Consider the following 18,015-nt stretch of genomic DNA (forward strand, 5'->3'; position numbering starts at 1 on the left):
CTTTGTGAAAGGACTTCACCAACTTGCCCTGCCCACTCTCCTGCAGAGTCATGATGGCCCTTCCTCTTGGGTTCCTACATTGCTTCTTACACAGTTCTGCTTACTACATTTTGACACGTTGCCTAGTTCAACCACAAATTTCTAGGCTGGTCTCCGCTTCTTTCCAAGGATCTTGGCACTTGAAAACTTTGTGTATAAAGTGAACAGAGCTCCTAGCGCTGCTGAGAGACTATTTTGGAGTTCTTAACTGAGTTGGGCCTTCAACTTCCTGTGGTCATCTTGCTTGTTTGTCCCATGGTCCTGCCCGCTCTGGGCTCCTTTTAGAGCAGATTTGTAGGGAAGTACCCTTTCCTGAATTAGCATATTTCTGTTAAGTGGCTACAGAGGAAGGTGGAGCTTGGGGAGCTGACCCAGAGTTTTCACTTTTGAGTTTAGTCCAGGATCACTGTGGTCATATTTGGGAGAAGAGCTGAGCCCCGAGGAAGGTGGTCAACTTCTGAATCCCCCAGGTAAGCACTTCCTCTAATTCCTGCAGGCCTCATCTCAAGCCCTTGGCTTATCCTATGGCTAATGGAGGTTAGCAAGACTGTGCTATTAGTTCTCACTGGTGATGGTGGTACCCAGCTTCAGGACCGGTCTCTAGAATACCATTCAAAAGCAGCACTTTGGAACCATGCCCATTCAGATGAGAAAAGCCAAGAAGCTCTTAATTCAAATATGAGTAGACTTTCGACTGGTTTCTGGTGACAGTGGAATGGAGACATGTCCCTCACTGGGAGAAGAGAGAGGTCCAAATGTATGAACCTAGAGTTTAAATCCTAGGGTTCTTTGCAGGAAGCCTCATCGTCTGGCATGTGTGGAGTAAATGTTGAGTGTGTGAGCAGGCACGTATGTGAATGATTATGTTAGCTGGGCCTTGAACAAACATAGTTGCTTCAGGTACCTTATTTTATCCTTTAACAGACTACTGGAATGTACGTTCCCTCCTGACAGATTTGGAAACCAAGTGGTGATATATATAAATTTAGGGGAGAGTTGTCAGAAACCAATTTCTTGCTTTACCAAATCTACTGCCTCCTTTTGAGACAGGGTCTCACTATGTGGCCCAGGTTGTCCTCAAACTCCTGATACTCCTGCCTCAGTCAACCAAGTGCTATGTTTACAGGCATGAGCCCCAGGTCTAAATTTGCCCAACCCTGTCCCGGAATTGAAGTGCAGAGGTGACTCAGACATCACAAGGTTATGAGGCAAGCCCTTCAGAAATGGGGACCAACTTAAGTGAAAACTAAAAAGCAGATGACAGGGAGTCAGCATGTGTGGAGTTTAGAGGCTCAAGGAGTAGCAAGAGGAAGCTTGGGGTGAGGGCAAATGAGGGTCCTGCAGTAGTACCACAGAGTTCGGCTCCATCTGTGGGAGGAGCCATGACAGTGGGAGGAGCCATGGCAGCGTGAGCAGGGCTAGAGTCAACCTGCGGAAGCAGAAATATCGGTAGACTCTTGGAATAGTCAGTAGTTGTAGGGACAAGAAAGAGAGGACAGGCATTAAAGTTCTTTCTCAGAGCCCCAGCTAGGGGCTAAGTGACTGCCCCCTTCTAAGCAAAACTCTTGATGCTTCTGGCCAAGTTGAGGGCAGATTTGTGGAAGGCTAGTGGAGAAAGGAATCTGCCTGTGTTGTGTTCAAGGGACCGCTACACTGCCATGGTGGGATCTAACAGACTGCTAGGATTGGCATTTGGATTAGGTCAGTGCTTGACTTGGGAGCTCCGACTCATGAGTTTTAATGGTGAAATGGACTGGGTGTAGAGGAAGGCAGAAAGTTGCCCTTGGAGGCTTGGAAACCGTCCTATGCATTTAAAGGCGGAGGAGAAGTTTCTTACTGATGAAGACCCAGGAAGGGTAGTCTTGATAGACTGTCTGCAGGGGCCAGGGAAAGAAAGAATGCTGGAGCAGACGGGCTCCAGAGGCTTAGGACTGGGCGGGAGGGGAAACATTGTTACACACACTTCTCGAAAACAGGATTCTTTACTGGTCAGAAGTTTTTGATTCCGTTTACTACTCCATTCTTCGTTCCTTCTGGAAGGAAAGAAGTTGTGAGTTTGAGTTATTGCCTCTTGGAGCCTGTAGACTCACCAGTCTTGAATCCAGTTATCCCTTCTCTCCTATAGGTAGTCAATACCCATTGTGGAAACATGGCCACCATTGGGCCTTCTGGCCTGCATCCTGGAGAGAGAGCCTCAATCTGCCCACACGAGGGCGTGCCAAGGCCCTCAGGTAGCTTAGAACTGGTAAGCAGAGCACTGGGTACCAATTCTGTGTTTGTTTAAGGCTATCCAGGATCGGATGAGTAGAGATGTGGGTTGCTGGGCTCACACCCTTGTGGCCTCTTTCCAGTCTTCTAAGCTATTAATCTCCATTGTGATGTCTCTTTTCTTTGAGACTCCAAACAACTGCAAGGTGTGGATTGGTTTGGGGGCAAGGCTTAGAGGTGTAAAGTGACTTGAGTTTCAGATGTAAGAGTTTGCACTGAAGATTGTCACCTGTAAATGTGCCTCTCTTGTCAGCTTGCCACACAGATGCTGGACCAGCCCTACAAGGGCTGATGCATCGAGAATGGACCCTCCCCATTTTCTTCAAAAATAAAATAAGCTTATACTTTCACTATCAATTACACTTTTACAGACTTATCCACCACAAAAAGGAAGGGGAAAAAAAGGAAGAGACGACGATAGAACTGAAACTTTCAGAAATGGGCTTTATAACCCATTTCATGATTTATATGTTCTGGTTGCATTCCACCCTCCCTTGTCATCTAATGCTACCATTTCATTGCCTGCCTTCTAAATGTTAACATTATATTCACACGCGCACATCCATGTGCACAAGTACATCTACACACACACCGGCACACACACGTGTACATTATAGGCTGGGAGCTATGTCCTTGAGTCCCTTTCTCTCCTATGTCTCCGGTTCTCTCTGGGGCAGTGTCCTCACATGGTCCCTGCAGTCAGGCACCAGAGATAACTGCAGTGCTGAATTGTTCTCAGGTCTCAGGGGTCCTACCCAGCACAGGCTTAATAGCTGAGTTTCCCTAGAAGTCTCTCTCTCTCTCTCTCTCTCTTTCGTTTGTGTGTGTGTGTGTGTTGTTTTAGTGGTATGAGGATTGAATGCCAGTCAAGTGTTTGCCACTCAACTCCATCAGCAGCCTTCCTTCCCCTTCATCTTGACTAAGATTTAGAAGTCTTCACCCACCACATCCTGGAGCAGGAGATGCTTAGGTAAACCATTTCATAACTCTTGGTTCTCCGTTTCCTTATCAGAAAAGCAGAGGAAAATAACTTATTTGAGTGCTCTTCTTGAATTAAAACAAAACAAGACAAAACAAAACAAAACAAAACAAAAAACCCCAAAAAACCTGGAAATAAAGGACCTGCCCAGAGGCAACGCCAGCGAAAGCTTTCTTAGACCACTCCCTGCGGTTTCTGTAGTTTTCTGTTTTCCTCTGACCTATGCTTCCAAGGTTCCATATCCAACTGCAGTGGTCTTCCTGACACTGAATTTCACACACACACACACACACACACACACACACACACACACACACACACACACACACCTTGGTGCAACCTATGCCTTAGACCCTGCTGTAAACATTTCCTCTGTGTTCAGCCCAGAGCTGGGCTCCAGGAAAGAGCAATAATAACCTCACCATGGCTTGTTCTCTGGTTGTCATCACGCCCCTTCCTCCAGAGACCTCCCCACCTCCGCCGACCTAGACCCAAATCTGCATGGGCTTTGTTGTATGTACCTGCAGTTTAATAAATTTCCTATGGCTTTGGGGGACTTCCCAGGAATGCCACATGTTCTTCAGCCAGGGACAGCACTCAGCACTCAGACCTCACTTTGGAATCCCTTTCCATGGCCGGAGGTGGGAGGAGGGTGGTCATCACATGTCACCGCATGTAATCATATGTTACCACATGCTATCACGTCATCACATGACACGTTATCACATGTCATCAGTGTCCAGCTACATCTTTTAGTCCCTCATCAGAACTTTGTAGAAGTCTCTTTTTGTTACCTAAAGGTGTAGAATCAGGCCCTCCAGGATGACTGTGTCTCATGCCCTGAAGGGAGCCCTCCACAGAGCACCCCTTCGTGTCAGCCACTGCTCTGGTGCTGACTTAGTCCTCTGTAGCATCCTTGCTCTCTTTGCTCGGTTACTTGATCGAGGAGGTCACTTGTTCAAACAGGTAACCAGTGTGTGGGAGCCAGGCTGACTGGTACAGCAAGCTCATTAAACAGTCAGCACGGAGGCCATAGTGGACTTCACACACACTCCAGTGCCCTTCTTCCTGCTCTCATGGAGAAGGGCTTCAGCCCAAGATGGACAGAAAAGAGAGGTTATCTCCTGGGTAGTTTACACCCCACCAGAGTCTGTCTGTCTGTCTGTCTGTCTCTCTCTCGGGCAGGATTTGCTCTGCTCATCTCGTAGTCTCTCCTCTTGAACATCACACTCTGATTGGGGTGGGGGCAGTGAGAGGTGGGGAAGAGGAAGAAAAGAAAACCATTAACCCGCCCAAGCCATTAACTTGTCCCTGTTTTATCTTAGTTTTTTCTCACAAGGCTAAAACACTCCCGATCTGAACCATGCCTCTCGGCTTTTCATGGACGCTGCAGTCCCCACCCTGCTGAGGCAGGGTTTCACTGTGTAGCCTGAACTAGCCTGGAACTTACTACATGGAGTAGGCAATATTCCCTTCTAATCGTTAGGTCACCCCAACGGTCCAGTTAACAATCCTGAGACCTGTTCATAGCTCGCTGTGGTCCTGGGCAGAGTGAGGGCTGAAGTTTTCTCTTGCTTCTTTTGTCTGGTCATCACATGTCACCACACGTTATCACATGTCATCACACATGTTTGGTTCTTTTCAGAGGAAGTACTAGTTTTGATTTTTTTTTTATCAAACTTCCCATCGGAATGGGAACATCTTTGCAGTACTATCAACCTGATTCACAATCTACCCTGCCTCTTCAGATCTCCTTGGGCTGGACAAATGGCTTATGTTCTCCAAGCCTAGGCTTCCTCACTTATAACACAGAAACAACCACTCCCAATGTCTGGAAACATCTGTCCCAATGTAAGCATATAACAGGGTGTCTTGGACTCCAGTTAGGTTATTTGCCTCCTTAGAGAGCTGCTTCCCCGGAGCTTCATAAAGAGGGGTTGGGGTCGAGTCTATCTCGTCTCCACCTTTCACCCCTGCTCTCTTTAGAGGTGTTCAAAGTTGCTTCACAGATTTAGGTCCAGTCTGGGGCAATGAATCTTTAGAGTAGAATTCCCGTGCCACAGGAAATTGGGCCTTAGAAAGATCTAAGTTGGGGAAGGATGGAGCTACTGAGCTGCCAGCTGATAGTGGGGCTTTTTTGGTGGATGAACAAGAGGGCCATCCAAGGGATGCTTCTTCACAGAGCTGAGGTTCTGAGCTCTCCCTGTTCCGTGAGCTTCTGGCACAGCCTGTGCTCTCTCTCACTCTCTCAGACTCCCCATCAGAGTCGGGTCCCCCAACGCCATCCCCTTGCTCTGGAGAAAACCTTTCTTATTCTCTTCCCTCAGAATGTCAGATGGCCGGTTTTCTTCCTCAACTTAGGTCATCACCTGTAAGATGTCCTCCACTCATGTCTAAAAATGTGACTCTCCCCAAGTCACACAGTTCTAATCCTGCCTCCCCCTTATCTGTAGCCACCATCAGTACCAGGATCTTACACAGCCAGACAGTGCTGACTCTGTCTTCCACAGGGGAATCAGCAGGAAACAGGAGCAGGACTTGAGCTGTATGGTGGGCTGCGCTTGCAATAGTTCTGGGTTGGGAAGAGTGGCCAAGTGAAGGGAAGACCAGCCTCGGCTCTGTGGTCTCTGTATTCTAGAGGTAGGCTTGCTTAGGCTCCAGACCCTGAGAGAAGGTGGGGAGATGCCAGTCCTAGAGTGTGAAGTTTCTTCACTATTTGTTCACTCATTGCTAGCTTACAAAGAGACAGCTGCAGAACTCTTGCCCTGGAGAACAGGAAAGCAATTATTGTGGTAGGAGAGAGACTTCACCAAACCTTACATTAAAAAAAGCTAGATGAAAGGGTAGAGAATGCAGGAGCTGAGAGGAAGTTACCAGGATATGGAGCACAAAGAGGGAGGTGGCTTCTCTTCCTTGTGACCCTCGAAGGATGCAGGAGCTTAGAGTAGCCTTTGAATAGCAAGCGAGCCGAGGTGAGAGGAGCTGAAAGAAGGGGGACTGGAGGGCCAGTGGGGCTTAGGGAGAATGGAGCAGGATGCTAGGCAGCCCCCAGGAAGCAGAGGGCCTAAGAAGGCAGGGGGCAAGTTGGGCAGGACAGTCCTGTCCCAGCTGAAGTTAGAGAGTGGCTACCTCCCCAGTGTTGGCTTGCTTCTTCTTCCCACATGCAGGAATGCTTGCAGCAATTCAAGGTGACCATGACACAGTTGCAGCAGATCCAAGCCAGTCTCCTGTGCTCCATGGAGCAGGCACTGAAGGGACAGGACAGTCCCGCTCCTTCTGTCCGGATGCTGCCCACATACGTGAGGTCCACACCACATGGCACCGGTGGGTAATGCAGACTCGGATGGGCGGCCAGACACAGGGAATGTCCTCTGACTGGGGGATGGGAAGTTCCGTACCTCTGTCCACCGTCTCTGAGGCCCTTTTCACTGGACCTCTCAGACTCTGGAAGTTTTCCTGGGAGGCAGGCAGCTTTGCCAACTGCATGTCTTTCTATGACCTGTCTGCCGTCTAGAGCAAGGGGATTTCCTGGTGCTGGAGCTGGGGGCCACAGGAGCATCACTACGTGTGTTGTGGGTAACACTGACAGGCACCAAAGAATGCCGTGTGGAGCCCAGGAGCCGGGAGTTCGTGATTCCTCAAGAGGTGATCCTAGGTGCTGGCCAGCAGGTGAGCAGTCAGGGTGCCTCCTCTGGGGCTGGAGACTTGGCTGGGCAGTCAGAGCTAAGCCCGCTTCTTGTTCCCATAGCTCTTTGACTTTGCTGCCCGCTGCCTCTCTGAATTCCTGGATGCGTACCCCGTGGAGAATCAGGGTCTGAAGCTTGGGTTCAATTTCTCTTTTCCTTGTCACCAGACAGGCTTGGACAGGGTGAGGTTTCGGGGCACATGGGGTCAGTGAGCAGAAAGCTACTACGGCCCTTGTGAAGGCCACAGGGAGAAAAAATAACCCGGCTTCTCTGTCCCCAGAGCACCCTCATTTCCTGGACAAAAGGTTTTAGGTGCAGTGGCGTGGAAGGCCAGGATGTGGTCCAGTTGCTAAGAGATGCCATTCAGAGGCAGGGGGTAAGTGCAGGTCAGCGTGCTGGAGGGCGGCCCCCGCTGGCCTGGCCTTGCCATCTGTAGGTTATGCCTGTGTTTCTGGAAGGTCCTGCTTTCTTTCCCTGTGCACAGCTTTTATCCATTTTGACCTTGGGGTTAATGTTGCTTCCATAGTAAGAACGACTCAAATAAGATGATCATGCCCTGGGGGAGGGGTTTGGGAGGGGGACAGGACATGGGAAAGATAAAAACAAAAGCAAAAACGAAACCTATGACCCAGCCCTACAGATCTTCACGTTCTAGGAGGGAAAGCATTCTTAATAAAAGATTGCCCCTGTGTGGCGATAACTCGAGGAGCAGCAGAGGGTTCAGGGAGGGAGCAGTGGGCCTTGGGTCTGAGCTGAGGCTGGAGAGAAGTGCTAATGTAAGAGAAGTGCCCTTGGCAAAACCTCCATGCTCTAGAAGGGCAGGTGCTTTTGCACTAAGCCCAGAGTACTGGTTAGAATCTAGGTTCCAAGGCATATCTTGGGATGCCAGGCCAGGGTGTGGGTGAGGCGCTCAGCCATGGAACCATCTTCTAGGTCCTGAGAACCTGCGCTGGGAGAGGGGATGGAAGGAGAGCCCCGAGCATGGGACTGGCTCTGATTCCCTGTTCTCTCCATTGCCAGACCTACAGGATTGATGTGGTAGCCATGGTGAATGACACGGTGGGCACCATGATGGGCTGTGAGCTGGGCACCAGGCCGTGTGAAGTTGGGCTGATTGTAGGTGAGCCAGGGCCCGTTTAGAATGAAGGGTGGCAGCTACCTGGTGGGCAGGCTCTGATGGGGTCCTTCCCAACAGACACCGGTACCAACGCGTGCTACATGGAGGAGGCGCGGCACGTGGCCGCTCTGGATGAGGACCGCGGCCGCACCTGTGTCAGCATCGAGTGGGGCTCCTTCCATGACGAAGATGCCCTAGGGCCAGTACTGACCACCTTCGACTCTGCCCTGGACCGCGAGTCCCTGACTCCTGGTGCTCAAAGGTGGTGGCCCGGCGGTGGTTTCCCTGACTGCTTTAGGCTGTCACATTACTTTTCTTTTTGGTTTTTCGAGACAGGGTTTCTCTGTATAGCCCTGGCTGTCCTGGAACTCACTTTGTAGACCAGGCTGGCCTCGAACTCAGATATCCGCCTGCCTCTGCCTCCCAAGTGCTGGGATTAAAGGCGTGCGCCACCACCGCCCGGCTACTTTTCTGATCTACTACCTCTTCCGCTCTTGGGCCTCTTCCTCTTGCTATCCCTCTGAGCTTGCCTTTTGGGGGTTCTAAGTTAGACTCAAAAAGAAAGGCCTCAGTGTAGCCGGGTGTGGTAGTGCATGTCTTTAATCCCACCACTCCGTAGGCAGAGACAGGCGGATTTCTGAGTTTGAGGCCAGCCTGGTCTACAAAGTGAGTTCCAGGACAGCTAGGGCTATACAGAGAAACCCTGTCGGGGGGGGGGGGGGGCGACGACAGGGGGACGGGGGAAGGCCTCAGCATGCTAGAACCCTGAGTTTTCAATCTTTGATCCTTTACGTCAGCCCTGGAGGGTTGGGAGCTGGGTAAAATGTCTACCTACTTTCCTGGCTCCTTTTGCCTTTAAGAGGTCCCTGCATGTAAGAGGTCCCCAAAGGGTTGGAAAGGGTAAACCCACTTGTCTCCCTGGAAGGCCATTTGCTTCTGGAGTCCTCAGTCTGGGACCTCAGAGAAAACAATTTCAATTTGAGAGTTCAAGTGGGCTGGGGGCTCAAGCAGGGCTTCGTCTAGTCTCTCCCTCCACCGTAGGTTTGAGAAGATGATTGGAGGCCTTTACCTGGGTGAGCTGGTGAGGCTGGTTCTGGTCCACTTGACCCAGAACGGGGTCCTTTTTGATGGCTGCACCTCTCCTGCGTTGCTGAGTCAAGGCTGTATCCTCCTGGACCACGTGGCTGAGATGGAGGAGTACGGAAGGGAGGCAGTGCAGCTTAGCCAGGGGGCGTGGCTTAGCCAAGGGGCGTGGCGGGGAGGGGGTCTGCTTGGAAGAGGCTAAGGCACTCTCCAAGGTAACTGTGGGGTTGTGGTGGGATGGGGAGCTACTAGGTTCTGCACCACCCATGTGTCTTCACCCTCCTCTCTGCAGCACCGCCACTGGGACAGCCCGCGTCCACACCATCCTGCAGGACTTGGGTCTGAGCCCTCGGGCCTCAGATGCTGAACTGGTGCAATGTGTATGCGTGGCTGTGTGCACACGGGCTGCCCAGCTCTGTGCGGCTGCCCTGGCTGCAGTCCTCTCCCGCCTCCAGCACAGCAGGGAGCAGAAGACATTGCAAGTGGCTGTGGCCACTGGAGGGCGAGTGTTTGAACGACACCCCAGGTATTCTGAGGATAGGATGTGAGCATTTATGATATACATCCAGAGGGCACTCTGGTACCCTGTGTACGAGCTAGCGGATGTGAATGGCAGAGTTGGGAGTTAGTCTAGGTTGTGGGATGCCTGGAGACATGTAAAAAGAGAAAAATATTTCTTTTTACATGTGCCAGTGAGAGGGGCAGGGAGGGCAGTGGATGTATGGTTGGTACCAATGAACAGGTTTAGGGCTAATTTGTTTTATTAAAAATTTTTAATAAAATAAAATTCTATTAAAACCCATAGCTCCAGCTGCATATGCAGCAGAGGATGGCCTTATCTGGCATCAATGGGAGGGGAGGCCCTTGGTCCTGTGGAGGCTTGATGCCCCAGCATAGGGGGATGCTAGGGCAGTGAGGTGGAAGTGGGTGGGTGAGTGGGAAAGCACCTTCACAGAAGCAGGGGGGAGTGGGGATGGGATAGGGGGTTTGCAGAGGGGAAACCAGGAAGAAGAACAGTGTTTGGAATGTAAATAAATAAAATAACCAATTAAAATAAAAAATAGAATTTAAAATGGTAAATTTTAAATCGGGCTCAGATGCAGAGCTGAGTGAGCTTGGTGTGTTTGCATAGGTTCCTCCAAATCCTAGAGGAGACGGTAATGCTCCTGGCCCCAAACTGTGATGTCTCCTTCATCCCCTCTGTGGATGGTGGTGGCCGGGGTGTGGCAATGGTGACAGCTGTGGCTGCCCGCCTGGCTGCTCACAGGCGCATCCTGGAAGAGACCCTGGCACCATTTCAGCTGACCTTGGAGCAGCTGACAGTGGTGCAGGCACAAATGCGGGAAGCCATGATCAGGGGGCTTCAAGGAGAGGCCTCCTCCCTCCGCATGCTGCCCACTTACGTCCGAGCGACGCCCGACGGCAGCGGTGAGCACCTGACCTGAGTGTGGGCCTGGGGTGTGGGCTCCTGTGAGTCATAGTGTGTGCTAGGGCTGGAGCCACCACTTTCCTCCTGGTACCGAGTGTCTCTGTCCCACAGAGCGAGGTGATTTCCTGGCCTTGGACCTAGGGGGCACCAACTTCCGTGTCCTGTTGGTACAAGTGGCCGAGGGCAGTGTGCAGATCATCAACCAGGTCTACTCCATTCCTGAGTTTGTAGCCCAGGGCTCTGGACAGAAGGTACTCATGGTTCGGGTCTTGACGTCAGAGGTGGGGAAGGTGGGAGAGGGTCTACCCCCTGTCATGCCCTCTCCTGCAGCTCTTTGACCATATTGTGGACTGCATCGTGGACTTCCAGAAGAGGCAGGGCCTTAGTGGACAGAGCCTACCCCTGGGTTTCACCTTCTCTTTCCCATGCAAGCAGCTTGGCCTGGACCAGGTAAGGGAATTAAGTTCAAGAAGTGATTCCTCAGGGCCCCCGATCCATGTGCCCTTTAAGAGTGGGCAGGAGGTCAAGGAAACGTCTGAGTAGGGGGAGCAGCATTGTTGAGCTGGACTGGACGCAATCCTGGCTACCCCCCAAGGATGCTACGCCCATGTGTGGGGAGGAGGCATTTGAGAACAGCACTGGTCTAGCTTGGTTCTGACCAGAAGCTGCATTGCCCCGTTCTGCCATGCCTCTGATGTTCCGCTGTGGTGTTCAGCCTTCGGGGGGGGGGGCAGTGTTCGGTTTTTTCTCCAGAAGAGGCTGGAGGTCACGCGCTTCTTTGTGTGTTTCCTTCTTAGCTTGACGCAGTGCTGTGTGCCTGATCTAGGTAGCAGAGCGATAGGTTGTAGGTCAAACCTACTCAGGACACATCATGTCCTTCAACACGTATAGCCGGCTTCTCAGCGCATGCCCCCAGAGTCTGGCATAGGGACAGCGAGTCTTAGGCCTTCTTGTCCAGGCTCCCAGGAAGCTCAACACCCCCAGTTTGTTTGGAAGCACCTCCTGATGAGGGGACTGCCTGTTGCCTTTGAAGAGCTCTGCTCTCTCCCTGGCTGTCTTCTGGCCACCACAGTCTGTATCTACCCATCAGCCTAAGCATGCTATTTCCCCGCTGTGCTTCTGTCTCAATGTCTATGGACCACAGCCGTTTTCTCTGCTGTCCTTCACACCATGGATGTGAAGGACTGGATGGTGTTGCTGCGGCTTCTCCTCTCTCCTCTAGTCTGTTTGGTAAACCATGCTCACTTCTGTTAACTGTGCTTCACAAGACACAAGTGTGCGTGCGTGCGTGTGTGTGTGTGTGTGTGTGTACAAATCTGGGTATGCAAAAAAAATGTGACCTAATTGACCACTTTGTTTTTGTAACTGAATATACCTTGTGTGTTGAGTCCATTTTCTTGCTGGGGACATAGTTCAGTCCTTGAACACTTGTCTGTGGACAGCCCTGCCCAGTGCCATTTCCCTTGGACAGCTGGGGTTAATTCACACTCTTCTACCCTCTCCCCCAGAGATACACAAAGAAACCCTACAGTACAGCCCTTTTCCAGGTAGAGTTCTGCCCCGAGTTACTAAGTCCAGGTGCTCTCAATAAAGATCTGTCTGTCCCACCCCATCCCATCCTGCCCAGGTGTCTGACTTTGCAACACACCCTTTACCTTCCTAAAACTACTGATGGAGTCTCACACTGAAATGGCTGTGCCTAACTCTGAGAAGCCCTCTCTTCCAAGTGACTCCTTTTCTTTGAAAGGGTGGGATCTGCTGACATTTGAGCCTCTAAAGTGTCTCCATCTTCCTCTTTTCCTACATGTGGCAACCATTCTACCAGCTCTGTCTATTCCTACCCAATTACAAAGGGTCCCTCCTTCTGGGCAAACATCTTAAAACAGTCAGACCCTCAGACCACCTGAGCATTCCAGAACTAATAATGGAAGACATAGGTCGAATCGTTATTATTAGGTTTCTTCACACCGAAAGCTTCCCAGGGACTTGAGAGGGGTAGAGAGCAAGGCCTTCAACTGTAGGGCAAAGTGGGCACGGACTCCTACATGGGAAGGGCAGAGACGTTATGCTTCTGATGGGATACAGAGTTTGGGAGGCAGAGTGACATTTCTCTCTTCTTAATCCCATCCCAGGGCATCCTCCTGAATTGGACTAAGGGGTTCAATGCATCAGGCTGTGAGGGCCAGGATGTTGTGTATCTATTACGGGAAGCCATTAGGCGCAGACAGGTAGGAGTCTACCTCCAGGGGTGCTTTGGGGGCTATGACAGGCCTGGAGGGGAGCAAAGTATCATTTGCTTCCTTGAGGGGAGCAAAGGGGCCCTCTATAATGGAGACCTCTGAGTCCAGTGCTGGTTGCTATGACAACTATGTTGCCCAGCAACTAGCAGCATCCGTTTGCATGCAGGCAGTGGAGCTGAATGTGGTTGCCATTGTCAATGACACGGTGGGGACCATGATGTCCTGTGGCTATGATGATCCCCGTTGTGAGATGGGCCTCATTGTCGGTAAGGAGGGTCTTGCCCTCTGTGTTCCTAGTGCCTGATAATTCATTGCCTTTCGTTAATTCCTTAGGTTGGACCTTTCTCTGACCTTGGAGATATGGGATTCTTTCTGTATGACCCAGTTGAGTTCTGGGCCATTGTACTGAGCTAGAAGTCTGGAACTGAGACATTTAGTCCATTTTAGCCATTAAGTCATTGGATCTTTCCAAGCCTCAGCTTGCTCATTTGGTAAACGCATCTCTATGAGACTGGCTGTGTTGCTCCCATCTCTCTGACCTTGGGTAACTCACTAGAGTCTCTGATCCTTCACTTCAAGGTATGGCATGGCAACACCTACGTCAAGAGGTTCAGAGAACCGAATGAGAAGGTGCCCAGGCAGAGTACACTGCCCGGGTCATGGTGTATACTCAGTGTTGAAATGGGAGGGCATGACTGGTCGGCGACTCCCGGAATGTTCTTTAGATGTCAAGAGTCTAAGACATCGGCAAGCTCTTACCCTGGGGCTATCCGACGTCTGGATAAAGGGGCCAGGAGACACAGAAAGGAAAAGGAACTCTCTCTTCTCAGAACCGAGCATCCAGAGGGGATTAAGCCCGGAACAGCCTGTGGCAACATACAGCTAACTCTGACTGCACACACAAGGGCAGACAGGCTAAGATCAGACAGGAATTAGTCCTGAACAAGTGGGAGATGGAGCTTGGAAGGAAGCTTCTCTTAGAGCGCGTGGTGGCCTGTCATGGATGGGAGACTTTTGAACATAGGCTCTGACGCTAGTGGGTGCTTAGGAGAGGTGTAAACCGTTAGAGAGATCCCAGGCGGGGCTATCAAGAGGCTCACGACTCAGAGCTGGAGACATGCAGAGAGGAGGGAATGTCTTTTCTTCTCTATTTTTCCTGTATCACTCCCTCTGTGCTGCTTTTCCGAGTCTCGTAGGCAAAAAGCCTCCTGTGCCCCAGTGCTCCCATGATGCTCTTGTTTCTGATTCTATGAGGACCTGTGGAAGTACTATCAGAGAAAACCCTCCACTGCCTAACTTCTGGCCAGACGGGGGTGGGGGGTCTCCCTGTGCCAGTGTTCAGTCTCCTCAGCTCCTGGCACACTCCTGTCATTTTGATTAAAGCCATTCTTGGCAGTCAGGAAACTTCAGCATCTTACCAGCATCAGAATGGAGCCACACCCATGCCCCCCAGGGATGAGCTTTCAGGTAGCACAGGAGACTAACTAACAGCTCTGGTAGGGAGTGCAGAGGGAGTTCGGAGGCTTTGGTACTGACAGTGTCGGAAAGGGAGACCAGGAGCAGGGACTGGTTTTGAACGTGGGGAAATAGGAGAAGGAGTCTGAATTTTGTTGCTTTAGTGTGGGAATGACTCCTAAGGGCTTTGTCTGTATCAGTAAGCAGCCCCCCATCCCTTGGCCCCGGCCTGTCTACAGGAACCGGCACCAACGCCTGTTACATGGAAGAGCTCCGAAATGTGTCAAGTGTGCCTGGGGACTCGGGCCTCATGTGCATCAACATGGAGTGGGGTGCCTTTGGGGATGATGGCTCACTGGGCACACTCAGCACCCGCTTTGACACCAGTGTGGACCAGGCATCCATCAATCCAGGCAAACAGAGGTATGTATGGCTTAGGCCCAGGCCATGGTGGTAGCGGGTAGACTGGGCTGGGGAGAAAGGCTAGTGGGGTCCTCTGTTGTATGGGCCTGCATACACCTGCCTTCATTCAGGTTTGAGAAAATGATTAGCGGTATGTACCTGGGGGAGATCGTCCGCCATGTCCTCCTGCACTTAACCAATCTCGGAGTTCTCTTCCGAGGCCAGAAGACTCAACGTCTTCAGACCAGGGACATCTTTAAGACCAAGTTCCTCTCTGAGATTGAAAGGTACCTGTGTTGCAAGGGAGTTTGTTTCTGGCAGAGGATGCTGGATGCTGTGGGTTCCCTCCACTCTGGACCACTCTGGAGGATGAAGTGGGGGAAACCTTGAGAGATGGGGGTGGGGTGGGGAACTAATTCTCTATCCTGTTCCTTCCTGGCCCTAGTGACAGCCTGGCCCTGCGACAGGTCCGAGCCATCCTGGAGGATCTGGGGCTGACTCTGACATCTGATGACGCCTTGATGGTCCTGGAAGTGTGCCAGGCTGTGTCTCGCAGGGCTGCCCAACTCTGTGGGGCAGGTGTGGCTGCCGTGGTGGAAAAGATACGGGAGAACCGGGGCCTGCAGGAGCTGACAGTGTCTGTGGGAGTAGATGGGACACTCTACAAGCTACATCCTCAGTGAGTCTGGGTAGGTGGGTCAGGACGGGAGGCACAGCCAGGCGGGCGGGATTGGGCTGGGCTCACCTCAGCCGCTTCCCCTCACAGCTTCTCCAGGCTGGTGTCGGCAACAGTCAGGAAGCTAGCCCCTCAGTGCACCGTCACCTTTTTGCAGTCGGAGGATGGGTCTGGCAAAGGCGCAGCTTTGGTTACTGCTGTTGCTTGTCGCCTTACCCAGATGGCCCACGTCTGAGGAAATCTCCAGGAACGAAGGAATCTCACTGGACTGAGGCTTCAGCCTACCCTGATCCTCAGCCACCCACAACTCCCAAAGAAACCCGTGCGTGGTCCCCTTATAGCCGTCTGCCCACACCTAATGGCTTTCCAAGAGAAGCAACACTCCGGTTAGCAATATATATATATAATTTATTTACATTCACATCCGCTAAAATCCCTACGTGCCCCGGCAGCCGGGCAAGGCTGTGTACATAAGGCCAAGTGTAAGTGCAGGAATGCACTTAAGACAGAGTCAGGACACAAGCTTCACACAACAGGCCCCACACAGGGGCATTGGCCAGCCCCAGGAACGGGCACACCACGGCACACACACTTGCCATTGTACAGCCCGGGACTCCCATTGCATATTCACACGCCCCGCTGGGCAGGGCACCTCGAGGCCAGGGTACAGGGGATCAGGGAGGAGCCGTCGGGTGTCCCTGGGTAGGTGGGAGAAGGGCAGCATGTGAGAGGCAGATGTGTACCGACACCGACACCGGGTGTGAGAGACGTGAGCAGCCTCCGGGTGCACAGCATGAGATGTGTGTGTGGTGGGGGGAGGGGTCCTGCATGACCTGGGAGAGGGGTGCGTGTGAGATGAGCACACGAGGCATGCATGAACACACGCCTGTGTGGTGATCGTGTGCCTGAATCCAAGGGCCAGCCCCTGTCCAGCTGGGACCCTTAGCCCCCCCAGGCTTGAAGCCAGGCCCCTCAAATAGACCCCTACCCAGCAGGCACAGAAATGTTTGCATAAGGCCCACCTCAGGCAGGAGCTCTGGGGGCCATGTCCCAAGCCCAGCATGTGTGCGCATGCTGTGTGTATGCGGGGCCCCTGGCAAGGGACAGGAAGAGAGGTAGCATCACACACATACACACACACACACAGATGGGCTGGGCTCAGCCCAGGCTCCAGGCACTGTCCACTCTGGGCCCTAGGACCAGGGCAGAGCGAGAACAGGTGGCTAAACCAACCTGGCCAGGCAGGCCATGGAGGGATGGAGTTTGGGCAGGGTCTGAAGGACCAGCATCGAGGGACAACTTCAGCCAGGAGGGGGGCCTGTCCAAGCAGCTCTCCCCGGGTGTGGGGGTAGGGCCCCTGTCTGGCTTTTGCCTGTCCCTGGCAGGTGCCAAAGCTGGTGAGAGTGTAGGCGTGACCGGCCTGGCTGGTCTCAGCACTCAGCCTCTGACACGGTGAAGAGGCCAGCATCTGGCTGGCCCAGTCCGGCCACAGCTGCGGCCAGCTGGCCGAGGTTGCCGTTGGGGAAGTGCCGTGCCTCCCATAGGTTGAGGATCATGGCTGTAGGGCTGGGCTTGGAGGCAAAGAAGCTAAGATGGCTGCAAAGAAGAGGCAGTCTGTCAGTAGTCTGGCCTCACTCCAGGCTGCCCTCAAATACGCCACTAGAGGCTGTGGCACAGAGCCTACAGGCCTCCTTCCTGTCTACCTTGCTTGCCCAACCAGCCTCCCTCTGTCTAGCTCCACCCACCTGTCCAGGTGAAGTTTCTGGGCTAGAGTTCGCCAGTCGGCGCCCCGGCTGCAGGGTGGGTCCAGGCTGGTAATGATCTTTTGCCGAATGAGGAAGGGGATCTTGAAGGCACTGGGGCCCACCAGGGCTGGGACCCCCCCTTCACTCTCCAGAGCCAGCAAGTCAGCAAACCTCGTGTCCTGTATCATGGGATGTTTGCAACAGGTACCAGTTAGAACTCCGATCCCTGCTGCCTCGGCCAGGGGAGTTTCCAGGTAACCCCAGACAATTGGGGGCAGCAGGGCATCCTCTCCCTGGTACACCAGGGCTTTACTCTTTGGATCTCAGAGACGGAGTCACCTGGCCACAGTCGGTGACAGAGAAAGCCTCCCCGCTCCCAACACTATTGCTCTGCTGACCATCCACGGCTATGCTCTCAGCTCAGTGCCTGCTGCCCCAAATGCCTTCTCCCAACCCTGCAGTCTGTCAGATTCCCGCACCTACTTATCCTTTGGGGCCCGGTGCCAAGTCCCTCTTTAGGGAAGCACTCCAGAGCCCCCAGGACAATTCTACCTCCTCCCGCTCCTCATATAGCACCTACACCTATGTCCCCAGAAACTTGGAAGAAGCTAGAAGGGGCAGCTCAAGTTAGGCCGATGGCTGGTGGGCGGTTACGCGCAGAGGTGGAGCCTGCCTGGGACGGTCGGTACTAGGAGCACACCATCTCGTCGCCCACCTTAGTGATGTTAAAGTTGATGTTGAAGCTCTGTCCATCTCCCTCTACCTGCCACACCCACACCTTGCAGGCCAGGTCGCTGGTGCTGGCATTGACGCGCTCCAGGGTGAAGGTGCAGTGCAGATACTGCTGAGTGCCATTCCAGATGTGGTAAAAAGGGATCTCCTGCGGAGAGGGGCAA

General features: G+C 52.6%; 2 protein-coding genes across 5 annotated transcripts in view; one reads left to right on the forward strand and one right to left on the reverse strand.

Moving 5' to 3' along the window:
• Nucleotides 1-291: 291 nt before the first annotated feature.
• On the forward strand, nt 292-15,795 carry Hk3 (hexokinase 3). The gene is made up of 19 exons (XM_021179777.3): nt 292-509; nt 2,165-2,284; nt 6,454-6,610; nt 6,801-6,955; nt 7,035-7,154; nt 7,253-7,348; nt 7,993-8,092; nt 8,168-8,351; nt 9,131-9,286; nt 9,465-9,698; nt 10,305-10,600; nt 10,713-10,852; nt 10,932-11,051; nt 12,734-12,829; nt 13,008-13,107; nt 14,536-14,719; nt 14,830-14,985; nt 15,144-15,377; nt 15,465-15,795. Exons 2-19 carry the CDS (start codon nt 2,189-2,191, stop codon nt 15,607-15,609), a joined length of 2,769 nt encoding a protein of 922 aa, XP_021035436.1. The 5' UTR covers nt 292-509; nt 2,165-2,188; the 3' UTR covers nt 15,610-15,795.
• Unc5a (unc-5 netrin receptor A) overlaps nt 15,781-18,015 on the reverse strand; it is a 56,466-nt gene continuing 54,231 nt past the window's right edge. For 2 of the 4 annotated variants that reach the window (XM_021179783.3, XM_029468531.2), the window contains 3 exons: nt 17,835-17,999; nt 17,120-17,298; nt 15,783-16,970 (listed from right to left, as the gene is read on the reverse strand). In XM_021179783.3, the coding sequence (XP_021035442.1) occupies nt 16,805-16,970; nt 17,120-17,298; nt 17,835-17,999 (510 nt within the window). In that variant the 3' untranslated portion in view covers nt 15,783-16,804. Of the gene's footprint in view, nt 16,971-17,119; nt 17,299-17,834; nt 18,000-18,015 lie in introns of all 4 variants that reach the window. The other 2 variants (XM_029468530.2, XM_021179784.2) reach the window with 2 other exon arrangements.

This window comes from Mus caroli, unplaced genomic scaffold (genome assembly GCF_978045245.1).
Source record: "Mus caroli unplaced genomic scaffold, Mus_caroli_1 scaffold_15, whole genome shotgun sequence".
In the NCBI taxonomy this organism is placed as follows: domain Eukaryota; kingdom Metazoa; phylum Chordata; class Mammalia; order Rodentia; family Muridae; genus Mus; species Mus caroli.